The sequence below is a fragment of the Canis lupus genome, chromosome 26, assembly GCF_003254725.2.
Source record: "Canis lupus dingo isolate Sandy chromosome 26, ASM325472v2, whole genome shotgun sequence".
In the NCBI taxonomy this organism is placed as follows: Eukaryota; Metazoa; Chordata; class Mammalia; order Carnivora; family Canidae; genus Canis; species Canis lupus.
In genome coordinates this window covers 37640146-37658442 of record NC_064268.1, presented here as the reverse complement: position 1 = coordinate 37658442, position 18297 = coordinate 37640146, and the positions used below count along the sequence as shown (strand labels likewise).

General features: G+C 44.5%; 1 protein-coding gene across 10 annotated transcripts in view; it reads left to right on the top strand.

Annotated features, from left to right (window-relative positions):
- Positions 1-18297, top strand: part of RNLS (renalase, FAD dependent amine oxidase) — a 273338-nt gene that overhangs the window by 4516 nt on the left and 250525 nt on the right. For all 10 annotated transcript variants that reach the window (XR_007406285.1, XR_007406284.1, XM_049102111.1 and 7 more), the window contains exon 4: positions 4725-4883. Coding sequence is in view for 8 of the 10 variants with exons in the window: in XM_049102111.1 (XP_048958068.1) it covers positions 4725-4883 (159 nt within the window). In the remaining 2 variants the exon portion in view is untranslated. The remainder of the gene's footprint in view (positions 1-4724; positions 4884-18297) is intronic.

Here is an 18297-nt window from a genome sequence, read left to right as displayed (position 1 = left end):
GGGAGGGCGGTAAGGGGTTGTTTTGCTAATGCCAGTATTGCTACCTGGTCTAACCCTGCCGCGTATGCATATCTGTACCCCAATTTCTAACAGGACAATAGCTGTGTCGAATGGTAAATGTGAATTTTTAGTTATACCAGGTAGTGTCATCTGTTCCTCTTAACGAATATCTCATCATCAAGAGTGAATGAGGAGCTGCCTGGGTGGCTCGGTCAGTTAAGCATCAGACTCTTGGTTTCCGCTCAGGTCACGATCTCAGGTTCTGAGATTGAGCCTCACCTCAGGCTCTGTGCTCAGCCGGGGGTCTCTCCCTCTGCCCCTCCCACTCGTGTTCTCCCTTTCTCTAAAATAAATAAATCTTTTTTTTTTTTAGGCATTTTTTTTAAAGATTTTATTTATTTATTCATGATAGTCACACACAGAGAGAGAGAGAGAGAGGCAGAGACACAGGCAGAGGGAGAAGCAGGCTCCATGCACCGGGAGCCCGACGTGGGATTCGATCCCGGGTCTCCAGGATCGCGCCCTGGGCCAAAGGCAGGCGCCAAACCGCTGCGCCACCCAGGGATCCCTAAAATAAATAAATCTTAAAAGAAAATTAAAAAGCAGTGAATGAGAATTTCTCCTTCTGCAGGTCTTGATATTATGAAGATTTTTAATTTTTGCCAGTGTGATAAGTTAAAGCAGCTGTCTTTTTGTGTTTTGACATTTATATTTACATAATCATGAGTGAGTTCATGCCTCCTTTTTAAGGCAGTTCTTTTCATCTTTTGTGTGTGTGTGTGTGTGTGTGAATTTCTTATTTATAACCTTTGCCCATTTTTTATTAGGATTTTCATTTGTTCTTTATTTTATGAATGTTTTGAAAATGATCTTTTTTTAAAAAGATGATAAATGATCTTGGATGATAGATGATTTTTTTTCTTTTTCTTTTTTTTTTTCTAAGATATAATTTATTCATGAGAGACACACACACACACACACACAGAGGCAGAGACCCAGGCAGAGGGAGAAGCATGCAGGAGCCCGACGTGGGACTCGATCCCAGGACCCCAGGATCACACCCTGGTCCGGAGGCAGGCGCTAAACTGCTGAGCCACCCGAGGATCCCAATAGATGATTTTTTTCAAACAAAAGAAGATTTCTTGATGAATCATAATTAAGTTGTCCAGTTCAAGATCATTGATGACAGGTGCTGAGAATTTTTGTTACATAAGCTATTTTTAGAATAATTACTATTTTGAACCTCTTCATCAAATACTACTTATTGAGGACCCCAAGAGTCCCTGATCTCAGGCAAGGGAGAGGTCAGTGAGATTGAACACACAACATGAGAACATGTGGTAAATGCAAATAGCATTCTGGTTTAAAGCATTTCTCAATCTAGGATTCAGCCTATAATGGTGTATTACTCAGGATTTTCCAGAGAAAAGAGCCAATAGGAGATTGATATAATAGGACACGTGTGTGCGCATATTTTATTAGGATATATACATACATACATGATTTATTATAAAGAATTGGCTCGTGGTTATGGGCGTTGGCGGGTGTCAAGATCTGCAGGATGAGTCGGCAGGCTGGGGACCCAGGAGAGCGTGAAGGCTAGCGGGCTCCATATCCCGGAAGAGCTGATTTTTCAATTCAAATCTGAATACGGGGGGGATAAAACCCCCCAAAACTTGTCCCAGTTTAAGGCAGTCAGGAAGATTTCCTCGCTTTGGGGAGGGTTACTCTTTTTGTTTTATTCAAGCCATTGACGGATTGGGTAAGACCCATCTACATTAGATAGAGTAGGTAATCTGTACTCAGTCTACCAATTTATTTTTTATTTTTATTTTTATTTATTTATTTTTTAAAGTGGAACTACCTTCTTTTTTTAATTGTTTTTATTATTTTTTATTTATTTATGATAGACATAGAGAGAGAGAGAGAGAGAGAGGCAGAGACACAGGCAGAGGGAGAAGCAGGCTCCATGCTGGGAGCCTGACATGGGACTCGATCCCGTGACTCCAGGACTGCGCTCTAGACCAAAGGCAGGCGCGAAACCGCTGAGCCACCCAGGGATCCCCTTAAATTTTACTCTTATCCAAAATCACCCTCAAAAACAGGCCCAGAATAATGTTTGACCAAATATTTGGGGACTCCATGACCCAGTCAAATTAATGCATGCGATTAACCGTTACAGAATGTGATACTGTTGGATTATCTTGTGGAGTGTCACCGTCGGCTTCATGCATTGCCACCAGGTAGCTTTTCAAAAATCTCATTTCCATCGTGATTCGGCCCAATTTAGGTGGCATGTTTACGGAAATCCTCAAGCACCTCCTGACTGTATCACGGATCTGTCCACGCACGCACACATGCACGCACGCGCACATCCACTCAGTAACCACTTACGGGGTGCTTAGGACACGCCAGACGCGGTGTTAGGTGCCAGTGAAACAAGAACCGAAGGCAGCTGACAGGGCAGCCTGCCCTCTCACAGCTGGTGTTCTGGCTGGGGGACTGTCCTGGAATACACGGTACCTACGTCCTCCCTTTTGGCAGGCGTTTGGAAGAATATATGTTTTATCATCCAATTTTGCTTTGGAAGCTCTTGGAAAAAGAGCTCATATTTAATTATTTGTGGCTCACAGAATTTAACAGTAGCCTGTACCTGGTAGGTAGGTATGGTGATAGATTTCCGTATCTGCATCCATCTCTATCATCTATCTATCTATCATCTATCATCTATTTATCTATCATCTATCTATCATCTGTCTATCATCTCTCATCCATCTATCATCTATCATCTATCTATCATCTCTCATCTCTCATCTCTCATCTATCTATCTATCTATCACCTATCTATCATCTCTCATCTATCTATCATCTATCTTATCTATCTATCTATCTATCTATCTATCTATCTATCTATCTATCTACATGTGTATATTGGATGTGTTCCTAAGTATATTTAAAAGAGCTATATAAGGTGATTATCACTTTTAATTTGACCAATTCTTAGTAAAAACCTGTTTATAGATTTTCAATTTAAAGAAAAAGTTAAGAGAGAGAGACTGTGAGAGCACAAGAAGGGAAGCAGCAGAGGGAGAGGGAGAAGCAGGACCCCCCCACCCAACCGCAGGGACTCGATCCCAGGACCCCGGAATCATGAGCTGAACCGAAGGCAGACGCTCAACCACTGAGCCACCCAGGTGCCCCTGTATTTTCAATTAGTACAGTCTCTTGAGACAATGATTTTGTAGATCTTTTATGGCTCTGTAAAGCATTATTCACTTCAAAAAAAAGTAATTCTTTTGAAAAAGTTACATATTACTGGTACAAAGTTTGGAAAATAAAAATAGCAGGAAAATGTCCAGTAAGTCCATTTTGTGGACTCCTTTCTGCTTTTTTCTTTTTTTAAATGAATTTTTACATAATTGAGTTCCAGGTCTATAAAAATCTATATAATATAAATGTAATTATAAATAATATATGTAATATTTAATAAAAATAAAATACAAATATCAAAAACATAGACTGTTCTAATAATAGCTTTGTAATACTTCAGGAGTCTTTTCCCCTCTCTACCCACATCTGTTGTTACAGGATTTATAGACCTCATTTATACTATTTAAAATTTTACAATTATATCCTTTTAAACTCCTGTAAAGCTTTCTCTCCACGAAAGTGGTTTAGTGTTTTCACAACAGAAGTGAGAGAAATTTTGGAATCACAATGACCTGGACTCAAATGAATGTACTGTCACCCCTTCCTGGGTGTATAATAATAGGAAAGTTTAAAAATCTATTCCCTGGGGGCACCCGGGTGCCTCAGTTGGTGAAGCATCTGCCTTCAGCTCAGGTCCTGACCCCGGGGTCCCGGGATCGAGTCCCTGGTCGGGCTCCCTGCTCAGCGGGGCGTCTGCTTCTCCTCACCCTGCTTGTGCTCTCTGTCTCCCTCAAATAAATAAATAAAATCTTAAAAAAATCAAAATTAAATAAAAATCTATACCCTGGTTCTTTCATGGGAAAAAAAATGAGGATGATAACAGTGCCCACTGCAAAGTTTTATCATGAGGACGGTGGGGCACAGTGCATCCGTGTCAGTCCAGCAGGTCACGGGCAGGTACGGGGCAGCCTCCCGATCAATGTTGGTTTAAAAAGTAACCTCCTTGAACGAGGCTGACCTTTGTAGGTCCCCAGTGCCCAAGAACCCAAGAGGGACGAGACTACTCAAAATACCTTGGTGACGAAGAAGAGGAAGTGCAACGGGAGGACACTCGACTGTATTTCTCTTAATTCCAGCTCTTAGTAAAGGCGGTTGATCTGCCAACGAGGGCTTGGGTCTCTGCACCTTTCTCAGGCTTAAAGGGACTAGTCCTGCTCGTGCGGCCGGGACTAGGACCCTTGACACCTTCATTAGGGCGCTTACCTGCCTTACGAAGATCACGAGCTTTAGTGGGGTGGATGTGGGGCCACATCAGGGAGCGGCATCTCTGAATCTGACCCCTTGTTTGTGAGATCCACTGGCGCCAGGGGTCTGCGTGCTCGCGGGGGCCGTGCAGGTGTGGCCGGCGCTCCTAGCAGTGGTGGCCGCGGGGGACGGCGTCCGGGGGTGCTGGCAGGAGGGGGAGCAGCAGAGACGTCACTCTTTAACTCACCTGGAAGGATCCAGCTTGCGCCTCTTTCTGGTCGTTCACGTGGAAACCCGGTGATGTGAACGTGACTTCGCTTTTGGAACAGGTGCCGACGTCTGCTTCGGACACCGCGTGACCCGGGTCGACCTGCGAGATGACAGGTGGGAGGTGTCCACGGAAACGGGTCGCCCTGAGCGGTTTGACCTTGTCGTCCTCACGATGCCGGCTCCTCGGATCCTGCAGCTTCAAGGGGACGTGGCCAACTGTAAGTCCCTGCGCGAATGCGGCGCAGCACACGGGGTGTCACGGGTTCCAGCGATTTGCACGTCTCAAGCACTGATCCCGGGGCCCTGTTCACCGTCTGAGTGAAGGTCACACCGACCCCATAGCATTTCTTTTAACCGGTTCAGCGTTGGACGATTTTCTTACGTCCTTGCCTTTATAGAAGCGGGCGTCTGGGATGGACATGCAGGCGTGTGGCCCGAAGGAAGGGCCGTCCCCGTGGCCATCCTGGAAATAGGGAGGTTTCCCTGACACGAGGACCGATCACGTCCACCCCTGGCACGTCTCATCCCGATTGTTCGTGCGCGGCTCTTGGGTGCTTGCTCTTGGGATTTGTTGGAGCGCCTTTTCCCTTTTTAAATCTCACTTTACTCTTTTTTTAAAAAATATTTTGTGTATGTGTTTATCTGAGAGAGAGCAAGCAGGGGAGGAGAGGGACAAGTAGATGCCACGCTGACCACAGGGCCCCACTTGGGGATCGATCTCATGGCCCCGAGATCGTGACCTGAGCCCGAATCCACAGCCCGACGCTTGACCCACAGAGCCTGCCCGGCGCCGCGGCCAGAGTCGCTCTGTAGCAGGGCCACGTACTGCCCCGGAGTCTGTGATCGTCGGGTCGCCGTGCAGATGGTCCACAGCACGCTGCAACACTTACCTCCGACATAGCTTTCGCTCCCTGTGTCCAGTTGTGTGATAAGTTATGTTTTCCCATTTTTATTATTGTTATTATTTTTATTTTATTTCCCATTTTTAAATACTAATAAATATTCATAAAATAAATATTAATAAATATTTATTTATAAATTTATGAATATTAATAAATATTAATTCATTTATAATATTTATATTATATTTAATATATTATACATTATATATACTATACTATATTTATAATACATTATATTATAATAAATGTTTATAATATTTATAATGTTAAAATGTTATTACATATTATTAAATATTATAGTATTAATATATATTAATATAATATAATAATATTGATACATATTAACATTATCAAATATTAATTATAAATATTTATAATAAACATTTAATATTTATTAAATATATTAAAATAAATATATAAAATACATATATAATAAATATTATATTACTATATATAACATTATTAATATAAAATATTTTTACATATTTATTACTTATTTATTTCTCATTTTTAAATATTAATAAAAATTTATAAAATATTAATAAGTATTTATTTATAAATTTATAAATATAAATATTTATTTATATTTAATATTATATTTATATATAACATATTATATTCATATTATAATTTTTATAATAAATATTAAATATTTATAATATTTATTATAAATATTTAATATTTATTAAATATATAAAAATAAATATATAAAATACATTTATAATATATTGTTATATATAATATATTATTAATAATATAAAATATTTTTAAATATTTATTACTTTATTTCCCATTTTTAAAAGCTACGTGGTTTTGTGTGTAAAGAGAGGCCCCTTAACGTTGCGCTGCGAGGGTAGTTCTCAGTTACCTGTATTACCAGCGACCCATGGAACATTGCGTCGGCGATGTCTCGGGCACGGACTGACCCAAGATATTTGAGGCTCCGCTAATTAACGACTTTGTTTAGATCTTCTGTATCCGTAGTCTTTTTGCGTATTTGAACTGTGCTGGGTTGAGAGATCACTGTAATTCCATTTTATTTCTGTCTTTCCTGGGGCCGTTATTAATATTTTTTTTTTGCAGTGTTTGCTCCGTGACGTTTTGATCCCGCGGTCCTAGATTCACGCTGCATCTTCATTGCAGGTCACACTCTTTCACTTAAAAAAAGTTCTCTCCTGGGTCGTCTGCGCTCTGTTTGGCCTTCACGTTGACCTTGACCCGTAAATGAGATGCTCATTCTTTTATTTGCATTTGTCCGGTCCAACCTTTTTACTTTTAACCTTTCAGAGATACTTTATTTTGGAAGCGCCTCTTTCGCTTTGTTCATCTTCGAGTCCAGTAGTTCCATGAAGACATACACGTGCCTTATTGTTCGTTTTTTTGTGGGGCACGTTGTCCACTTGTGACTTAAAGGCTCCGCTTTCCGCCCGCCTTCGGCATGTCCTTCTGCTTCTATACCTACTTGGAGGTTCTGTTTCTGTCCCACGTGCTGTGACCTCAGAGTATCTCAGGAGCTCGACAGGCCCCCTTCCCGCATCTGCCGTCTTCGTCTCGACTCACTCCCACCTTGGTCTCTGCGTTCTTCGTACTTCCGTTCCCGGCCTTCCCGGCTGGTTTTCCAGAGCATTCCTTTGGCTCCCTTCCTTGGGCTCAGGCTTCGAAGGGGTCATACGGCCCTTTCCCCGTTTTCAGGCCATCGCCTCAATATTTGTTGAACTAATCTGCTTCCGGCCAAATTTTTCTGACACGTATGTTCCATCAGCATATTTGTTAGTTATGTCACATTCTCCGTCTTCATTATTTTGTCAGCATCGGTCCCTCTCTGATGACTGCCCATCATTCCACGGCGCCGTTTCTGTCGACTTCATGAAGAATAATGCTGTCGAGGAAGGCCGGCATTTCAGTAAAAGTACGTTGCTAGTGATCGTAATGACTGGGTGCTAGTGATGATTAATATAATAATCTAATTTTTTGAAGATTTTATTTATTTATTCATGAGAGAGGCAGAGACACAGGCAGAGGGAGAAGCAGGCTCCCTGCAGGGACCCGGATGCGGGACCCGATCCCAGGACCCTGGGGTCATGGTCTGAGCCGAAGGCACATGCTCCACCACTGAGCCACCCAGGCGTCCCTATAATAATATTTTTGTTCACATGGAAAGATTTCACAATATTCTCATATTAGGAAAGGTACGTAGATGCATCTGTATTTCTTTTCCATCTGCCAAAAATAGTTTCACAGAAACATGGTCACGTTGTTATTGCTTGAAGATGATTTTCATGTTCTCCCTTACGGTTTTTTGAGTAGTCCCGACTTTAACAATAAGGAGAGTTTACTTTTACCCTAAAAAATGGTAATGTTGGCGCAATTTAAAAAATATACCACGCTGCAAAGCAAATAGAACGTTTTTCCTTTTCCTTGGTGTCGGAGGAGCGCGGTGGGCCGCGTAGGCTGCTGCCACGGGAGCCGTTTAGGAATGATGGACGTGCTGCGCGCGGCCGAGGGGGGCCGTCGGGCTTTGTATCAGCTCAACTCAGAATTGGACCCCGGGCAGATAATCCCGCTGGGTTCGTTGTTCTGAAAGAAGCCACCCCGGCTGCAAAGGGTGCAAACACGGTGTCCGGTGATGACCACCTACGGGGCCGAATCAAAGGGCGTAGTTATTTATCTGCTGTTTGTTTTTGAGAGAGGGAGAGAGAGGGGGAGAGCGAGCGCGCCGAGGGGCAGGGCCGGGGGGAGGAAGTCCTCGGCAGACCCCACCCAGTGCACAGCCTGGCACGGGCCCCGGTCCTGGACCCCGACATCAGGACCCGAGCTGCGTTCAGAGTGGACGCTCAACCCCGGAGCCCCCGGGAGCCCCTGAAACACCGGATCAAGAACACCTGCTTCCCCTTGAAGTCGCAAACCTCAACGCCGAGCGCAGCGCGGAGACCACACTGTCTCTCTCCGGGGTCCCAGCGCTGTCCATACCCCTAGGTGACCGTCCCAGGGCAGGTCGCCGGCACCGCCTGGGAGGAGGCCCTCGGTCTGCACGGCCCCGTGCTGCCACCTGGTGGCCCTCCGGGACTGCAGCTCCCTCCGGCCTTGGGAGCGGGGCCTGGGACCCTGAGGATGGGCGCAGCCCCGAGCAGGAGCACGCAGGGGCTTGGGACCCTGGGGAGGAGCGCTGGGCCCGGGGCACTGGACTCGCCTTGGCTCCCTGCGTGGCCTTCCCGTCTGCTCCCCGCACCTTGAGCCTTGCCCGTCCTCTGGCATCGATGCACGTACCATCCGCTATGGGAAGGGCCTCCCTGTTGAGTACGTGGTCTGGGGTTCCCCCGACCGCCGCCCTCTCCTTATTTTGCCTTTTACAGAAGACACAGAACTACTACTACTACTATTTATTATTATTATTATTTTTGTCGATTAGTTATTACACTTGTCGCATTATCCCAGGGGGAGAACAGGAGCTCTTTACGGCCCGTGTAGACGGCCTCTTATAATTCGTGGTTCACCGTCTGATGCTGTGCTGCTGTCTATGTGCTAATATCACAGGGTTCTCTCACTTGTCCTCACAATGATCTGAAGGCATTATTATTATTATTATTATTAATTATTTCCATTCTTGGTGGTGATGCTCGGATGTGAACCCGTTAGTGTGAAAGCCCGCTTTTAAGTTGGCGCAGTCTCAGTTCTTGGTCTTGAGCGAGGAAACGGTAGTCAGGGTGTCCGCAGACCCCTGGTCCTTATCAGTCAGAGTTGTGTGCCTACAAAAAGGCAGCCAGAAAAATCCTGTGGATCAGTAAGGATGCTGGGAGCACACAGGAAGCATGACTTTGCCCTTCGCAAAACAGTGGAGTGTTTGTTTCCAGAGCACCGTGGGGTCCCCTCGCGTGGGAACCTGCAGTAAGGTGCAAGGAACGTCTGTTTCATTGCTCCTCTAAGCCTACAGGTTCTCCTCTCCCCCCCATAGGAGACCCTCCCTAGTCATCATTAGGGCTTCCCCCCTGCTTTGGGGTCACAGGGGGAGTCCAGGCCTCTGTAGTCCCTGGGTACCAGGGAGGCATGATGCCCAAGTGCATCCCTGCTGCCCCTCCATGCAGGCTCGGCCCTGCCTGCCCCTCCGACATCAGGCGGGACTCAGGGTCGCGTCATGGGCAGCTCTGTGCTGACACCGGGGCGGTCCCCATGCTCTGCAGGCCTGCAGCCGTGCTCCTCGGGCATTCTGCAGCAGGGCACCCCTTGGGAAGTGGGACACGCAAGCAGGAGCCAGGTCTCTACCCAGACAGGAACCCCCCCCCCCAACTCCTGCCCCTTCGACATTTATGGTCCAGCCCCTACCTTTCCATTTTCAGGGATCCACCACCTTGATCCACCTCACAGTCCTGCAAGAGGAAAGACTTTGCTGCCTTCTGTGTGTGGGGTGCGGGTGGGCGTCATCCCGACCTCAAGAAACAGCACTGAGCATCGCTTTCCTAAATTGGAGAGTAAGGAAGGGAGGGTTGGTTTTCCCTAAACAACTCATCTTGGCAAATTCTTTGCTTTCTGGTTGTTACATGACGGCAGAGGTGAAACTACAGAAGATCTCGAGGAGGCAAACTGCTAAGCGAGGGATCACACGTGTGTAGGAACATAGGCTAAAAGAAATGAAAACTCCTTTATGGAGAAATGTAGGTCTCCCTATAGCTCTACCCTGGAGACTTCCAGCGGTAAAAAAAATGAAAAAATAAAAAAAATAAAGTTCTAGAATACAAGCGCCCAAGACGGAGCCTGAAAGTAGATACTTTCAGACTAAGGATACGCACTCTAATTCACCGTACGGAAGTTTGCCGTCCTGCAAAATACTGTTTTTTGAGTCTAAATGAAACGCTTACTTGGCTTATGTCTTAAAAATTATAACACGTGTTCACCCCAAATGTCATAGTTTAAAAATGTCTGTAAATTCACAAATGGTAGGTTTGTGATGAACCATGAAAGATCTTGGGGGTACATTTCTGACTTTGTAGAGATGCTCTGGCAAATATCCACTTTCTCCATGGTGACCTGTGGCCCGTTCCCAGACCCATTCCTCACGTCGGTGCCCCAGCAGGAAGCAGGCAGCCAAAACCCCTCCGGCCGTCCCTTCTCCTGTCCAGCCTCCAGTTATGCAGTCTGGCCGCAGATACCCTAAATGCTTAAGGTGTAATTTTAATATATCTGTTATATCTAGTATGTATCTATTAACATAGCTAATATTTCTATTAACAAAGCTGATCTTTCTTTTTTTTTTAAAAAAAAGATTTATTTATTTATTCATGATAGAGAGAGGCAGAGACACAGGCAGAGGGAGAAGCAGGCTCCATGCAGGGAGCCCGACGCGGGACTCCAGGATCACGCCCGGGCCAAAGGCAGGGGCTAAACTGCTGAGCCACCCAGGGATCCCCCAAAGCTGATATTTCTATCAATATAGCTGGCATTTTATTCTTTGGGTTTACCTTGATGTGTTCAGCCAGTTTGATGGACATGTAGCAGGTTTCCAGTTCTATTAAGGCGGCTCACGGGATGTTCACAAAGTGTCGTGAAGTGCAAATCTGAAACAAAGATGTTCTCCTCGAAGTTCCTTTGCTCGTGGAAAGAATTGATCCTAATATAGAGTAGACCAAGGCCCTCTTGATGATTTTTGTTCAAAGTTTTCTTGGCTAATCTATCTTTTATTGCTGTGTGCTGTAGAGTCAGGTTTCATTAAAAACCATTGGAATACCGATTTGAGTAACATCGAACTGAAGCATTGATTTAGGGAGAAATGACACTGTTACAATAGTGCATCTTTCTATCCAAAAAAAAAAAAAAAAAAAAAAATCCCAAAACAGTTCTATATTTATTTAGGAATTTTTATGTCTTTAAGTAAAATTTTGTAGCTTTTGTCTTAAAATCTTACGCATTTCTTATTAGGATTATTACAAAATCTTTTATGATGTCTGTGGAGACTGAATAGTATCACTTTTATTCATGTTTGCTTAGGCATTTCCAGAGAAAACCCCCTAGCAGTTTTTAAATCCACCATGAAAAGTCTGTTTCTTTTGATAGTGGAGTTAAACCCTTTTACATTTATGGGGGTAAATAGTGTGTTGCTTTTATCTTTTTCATGGATGTCTGTCATTTATTTAACTTTAGGGTTCCACCCCTTTTTTTTCCACTTTCTTCTTTTCTCCAACTTTATCAAGTGTCCCTTTTTCCCTTTCTCATCCTGTATTTATAGGATCTACAGTGCTTTGTCATTCCATGAATGGTTATCTTTTTATCCTTTATCCTATTTCATCTCCCTCCTACTCCTTTCTACCTTATTCTACAAATAATTTTTGAAGGCCTGCTGTATTAGATGTTGTTGGGTAAAGTAAAAAAACCCCAAAAAACTGGGTAGTCCTTCCCTTCTCCGCCCAATTTTTTTTTTTATCACTTTAAATGACAAAGCTGATCAGTAGTCTTACAAGAAATGAAACAATCCAAGGTTGAACTAATAATTCATTCCTTGCCCTGTCCTCCCTTCCCACTCCCCAGAGGTCACTGATGTTTGTGGTATGGTGAGTGCCCTTCCACACCTTGCTCCAAGCACAGGGTGCCTTCTAAATATATTGTTTTGAAATTTGCTCTTTAAATTGACATTTCTTCAGGGACGCCTGGTGGCTCAGTCTGTTAAGCCTCTGACTCTTGATTTCAGCTCACGTCGTGATCTCGGGGCTCTGCCCTCAGCAGGGAGTTGGCTTGAGATTCTCTCCCTGTGCCCCTCCCAACCCACTTCTGTTTTCTCTGTCTCTCAATAAATAAATGAAATATTTCTTAAAAATTTGCATTACACTTGTTTCTGGATATCTGTTTTGTTCTATTTATTCTTGTGGCAATGCCATCACTATTTGAGTTCTAGTCACTTTGTGGTTGTAAGTCATTTTCAGGGAGTCTGAGCTGTATGTGTGGGGTGTAAGTGTGAGAAGGCTTTATTGTTCCCCAGAACGGCCCTCAGACTTCCATGCGTGAACTCCACGTCTCTCAACAGAGTGAGGGCCTTAATGGCATCTTGGTCATTTGTTATAACTTTCTAGTCGGACCTTCGGCTGTTGGATTAGTCTCATGTTGGTTTTTAAGGCTTGGTCGTGATTATTTTAGTCTTAATTCAGAGCTCATTTGCTCCATCCCTAATGCCAAGGAGGCCCTGTCTGGTACCAAGGGCTGGAGCAGGGTGGATTTTGGGGTCTTATTTTGAATATCCATACCCCATCCTCCTTCAGACTCTATAATCTGTGGGAGTGTTGTTCCTGTGACTGCTCATCTGTGGTAGGAAGGGAGTCTTGGTTTCCCTGCAATTCATTCCTACGGTCTGATGCTTGATGATGAGTCTACATGTAGACGAGGTGGGGCATGTTTTCTTGGACTAGAGGTGGCGATGTCTCTCTGGGCAGCCCCACCAGCAGGGTTTTGCCTCAGCAAAAAGTGGAAAAAAGTGGAAAAATTCTAAAATAGAATTTCCTTTTTATATTGACTGGGTAGTGGGACTCAAGGTAGTAAGTGACTTCTTATTCAGTGATTTCTCAGAGCTCTCTCAGGGCAGTTGGTGAGGTCCTTTCCTGGTGGCCTCTTGAACTTCAAATGTAGCATCATTAGTGCTTTTGTCCCCAGCCTCAGAGAGACCCGGGGCAATAGGGAGACCTGTTGTTGCAGTTTCATCCCCGGAAGGCAAGAATTTCCTTCCCGTGCCTTTATGAATATGTCCCGATTTAATACTAACCATGTGCCCATCAGGAAGGCTTCCTTGTTGGCTTCCCCCTGCCCTATGTTAGCCTCCTGTCTTAGCAATAAGCTGGAAATAGAGGTGCTTGTTTTATGTTTTGGGAACTGAAAATAGCCTGGCTTGGGAGAGGAAAGGCTCCGTGGTGGGGAATTTGGAGAGATAAAGCTGGAAATGCGGACTGGGGACAGAATGTGGCTGGCCTCAGATGTGAACATTTATTGAAAGAAGTCCTAGTTCATCAGAAATATAGAATCTACCTTTTAAAACCTGACTGGGTACACTGAGTTGACAAAATTACCTATCTGGATTGGGAGGAAGAAAACATTTGCAGGACTTGGGGGAATGTTGTTTGAAAGGCTTTTAATCTTAACAGGAGCGATCTCCTTAAGTAGACACTTAGCACTTCAGTAAACCGGGCGGTAAAACTACGTAATCTCAGAATTTATCGTGTACTATGGAATAAAATGATAAATACTGCTCACCATGCACACCTTCCGTCTCCTTCCTACGACTGCTAGGATCTCTCATTATCTTTGATGGAAAAATGAGACCCTATTCTTTTTTTGCTAAAAGAAGTTTAACTCCTTCGTTTTTCTTTGACATTTGGTGAAAAGATTTTGATTAAAAGCACAGGAAACAAAGGTCCTTTATTCATCAGGTAACATGCTTCATTGCTTTTTCCAGCAGACCATCTCCACAGGAGGGGAGATAATTCAGTTTCTAAACATCCTTGCATATTAGCTGCTCTATTGCTGCCTGCACACTTATGAGCTGAGATCTCAATTTTTAGAAAAAAAAAACTATTACTATTAAATTCCTTTTATTTGTTATGTCTTGATCTTCACCTTTTATATCTACCACGTCTACTTGTCTTTCTTTTTTTTTTTTTTTTTGGCTGGTATCATAAATTTTTTTTTTTATTGGTGTTCAGTTTGTCAACATACAGAATAACACCCAGTGCTCATCCCGTCAAGTGCCCCCCCCCCAGTGCCCGCCACCCAGTCACCCCCACCCCACCCCCGCCACCTTGTCTTTCTTTATCATTATTTACAAATAATAATGAGAGTGGGGGTTGGTTCTTACTCCCCAAGAGGCAACCCAAGCTAATCTTTGCTGTCCTGCAGACACCCAGCAGTCAGCAGAAACAGGAGAGGCCTGCACCCACCTTGGAGTGTTGGCACCACTCTTTGTTATGCTGAATGCCCACTCCCAGCCCTGGCGGGACAGAGTGGGCTTCCCTACTTCTGTACGTGTCCCTCTGGGGACTGACTTCTTGTGTTGGAGAGAACAGTAAGAGGGGATCTAGGAGATGATGATAACGGTAGGAAAGCAGTTGGTACTACCTACATCAATCACTTGACCTTCATTGTTTCATTTATTCTTCACAGGTGCCTCATGCATTCATTATCCCCATTTTACAGTAGAGGAAAGTGAGGCTCCAAAAGGTTAAGTTAACCTGCGTGTCTGAGGTCACGGAGCTGTTGGGTGGCGATCTGGAATCCAGTCTTCCCCAGGCTCCCGTGACGGAAACCACGTACCTTTTTGCACCTTTACCCACCACCACTGTGTGTGATCTCCTCATGCTTGATATAAATGTGTCAGTGGTGTTAATATTTCGGTCCTTTGTTCTTGTACACATGCCGTTGGTAGCTGTGTAATGTCAGAGACAAGCCCCCTAGGTTGCCACTTGAACGCAAGAAAAGATCCCTTCCTAAATCTGCCTTACTGGCTGTGCACATCCATCAGGACCCGGAGCTCTACTTTCCACGTAGAGTTCTTTGAAAACAGAAGGACTTTAAGGAGAAATGTCACAACTAGATACGGGGTGAGATGAAAGAGTGGAGAGCTGGAATTTATTGAACTGTGTCATTATCACCGAGTCGGTCACCAGGTGACTTGAATTAAACTTTTTCCCTTCTGGGCTGGCAAAGGCATCTGGAAGAGAGAAGTAATTTGAGAGCTGAGATTTTTAGCTTTCTAGCAGAAATCTCTGAACCTTCAGATAAAATGTGCTACAGACGAAGAAGGTATTCCAGCCATCAACTACTACTTTGGAAGTAGGTTAAGACTGTAAGAGAGGAAGGGAAAGATTGAAATGAAGGAATACCAGCATTCTGCATGGATACACTGTCTCCTGAGCGTGTTTTTCTTTTTCACGAATGGATCTCGTTTAAGTAGTTTCTTATTAGTTGTACCAGATTTGCAAGACATGGCTCTATGCTGACCAGACATTTGGATCCTCTGTCATTCTTCCAAAACGCTGTGTCCAGAGTCTGACATTTGCTCATTTCGACTTGAATGTTTGCTTCTAGAAACCATGAGCGACATCATCTAAAAAGCCATTTTGTGTTTACCAGCATCGAAGTCTCTGTTGGTTTGAGAAGCTATTTAAATGTTGGCCTCTCCTAAAACTTCTCCCATGACAAAATAGCCAAGGAAAACCGCTCTAGCCAAAGCAGTTTCTTTCCATTTCTGTGAGTCGTTAGTTTTTTTTCTTTTGCATCTTATGGTCTTATTTGCCATAGGCCAATGAGATGGTGAGATTGTATTTCAAGAAGGGAAATTAAAATACAGTTTTTTATCTGTTAAAAAGTGGTAGTTGTAGTCTTTTATTTAGATGTTAAAATAAGATTTATCATCACACAGATATTTACTGAACTTTGACTATGTGCCAGTATCTGGACGCTTCGATTATAGCCGTGAACCGAACAATAAAAGCATCCAGGAGCTCTTCTTCCAGTAGAAGGAGACATAATACCTATAATATCCTAGTCCAGGGGGAGGAGAAGAAATAAAGAAATGTCTAGGAGAGACAATCATAAGTTCTGGGAAAGAAAATGAAGCGGGATGGGGAGAATAAAAAATGACAAGGGGAACTACTGTATGCGGTGTGAGCAGCTCTGGGACAGTGTGAGTTTTGAGCAGCAGAGACCTGAAGGTAGTGGAAGTGTGAGCCACGGAGCATCTGGAGGGATATCCAAGCAGAAGTGGCCGCGTGTAGAAGAGCCCAAAGGATGAGCAGTTTCTCAAGGAAGCCAGCGTGGCTGGCGTACAGTCTCAAGGAGGGGCCATGGTGGAAGGCGAGGGCGGAGAGGAAGCAAGGCCTAGCGAAGGAGGGCTTTGTGCTACGACAAAGACGTTGGCTTTTACTCTACGAGAGACGGAAAGCTGTTGAAGGAACGGCACGATCTGACTCAGATCAAGGAGATCTAATCTAGGATCAAGGATCTGACTTAGATCAGGGACACTATACCAGGATCGCTGGTGTGTCGGACTGGTTACCGTCCAGACGTACAAGAATCCTTACTTTTTGCATCAGTTCTGCTCCTGATATCAGATCTCAAGGGTTCAGAGAGTTAGGGAGAACAATCACACATTCACGAATGGTGCCAAGGAAGTGTCTGAAGAAAGAGGAAGTGGTCAGCTGTGCCAAATAGTGTCCACACTTTCGTTTAGGGATTGGCCATTGGAGTTAGGAATATGGCAGGCATGGGTGACACTGACAGCAGTTTACGGGGGGCCCTGGGGATGAAAAACAGATCCAAGAAGGCTTGAGAAAAACAGGAAGAGAAGGCATTGAAATCATGGGTTTAGACCAGTGTTTGTCAAACTTGTTTTCATTATTTTATTATTACCTCCCTTAAGGAGCTTCTTTAGACGTTTTTTTTTTAGACATTTTTTTTAATTGTTCTTCCCTCCCCTCGATGAGATTCTGGTATCACTGATATGGTTTATATTTGTTACATTTTATGTATATATATTTGATAATATATATTTGATAATATATATTTGATAATATATATGTCTGATAATATATATATTTGATAATATATATATGTATTTGCTTTATGCATAAAAAGAGTAAGAATTTTTCACCCTGTAAGAGCCAGTTTTTGCCAGTTTTGAGGGGAATATCACTTGTACTGGGAATGGAATGGTTTCAGGAGTTCTTTAGAGGATGTTTCTACTGGGGGGGGGGGTGTAGGCAAGGAATCGGGCCAGAGGCTACAGAAGGAGATTGGATTGTGTCTTGTCTTGTGTTTTTAATATAGCACGTGTGTGTCCTGATGGAAGAGTCTAGAGGAAGGAGGGACCTGAGGCAGACCAAGGTCAGGCAGTTCCGTAACACGGGGTCTGGAGTCGGAGGGGAGGAGGTGGAGGACGGGGCCTCTGAGGACGGCCGGCCGGTCCCCGACTGAACGGGGCGGAGGCAGAGCAGGGGGCACAGGTGGAGCTAGGGTGGCGTCTTCACAGGGAGGCCCATGGGTGTCCTCTGGTTGATGCGTTTTCACATTAAAACCAGAAGCAAGGTCATCGGCTGGGATGGAGGACGGGCGGCGATTTTGAAGGTTTGGCGGGGAGGAGAGGTATAGCGCTGTCATCGGGGAGCGAACCGAGAGGAGCGTAGTAGGCCAGCTAAGCGGCGCGCAGGACCGCTCGAGTTAGTGGTTCCCAGCTGGAGATGAGACCCGTCACACTTAGAGATTTTTAAGTATTGGAGTCAGCGGATCAAGGAGCAAAGTGAGTTCGTGGTGAGGTCATGCTGCCTAAGATTCTGTTCCAGTTACCACTTTTGCTGGTCTTTAAAGATACTTGTTTAGAACACGAGTGAGGGGAAGGGCAGGGGCAGAGGGAGAGGAAGGCTCCGCAGCCGACTCTCCGCGGGGCACCGAGCCTGCCGCGGGCTCCGTCCCGCAGCCCTGACATCAGGACCTGGGCTGAAATCCGAGTCGACCGAGCCCCCTGGGCGCCCTGTCCACTTAGATGTTTTTAATTGGGATATTTTATGCTTGATTTCGTTAGAATTAGGGACTTCCGGTGAGAACATAGGGTCCCACGCCCTCGTTCAGCTCTTCTGGTCAAAGTAACTAGAATCAACAAGGCGCTTTGGTGCCTTCGCTTTGGTTGATGCTACTGCCAAGTATGGGAAGAGGGGGTACAGGGGATGGATAGTTTTGAATCTTTTCCTATGGATGTTATTTTCATTAA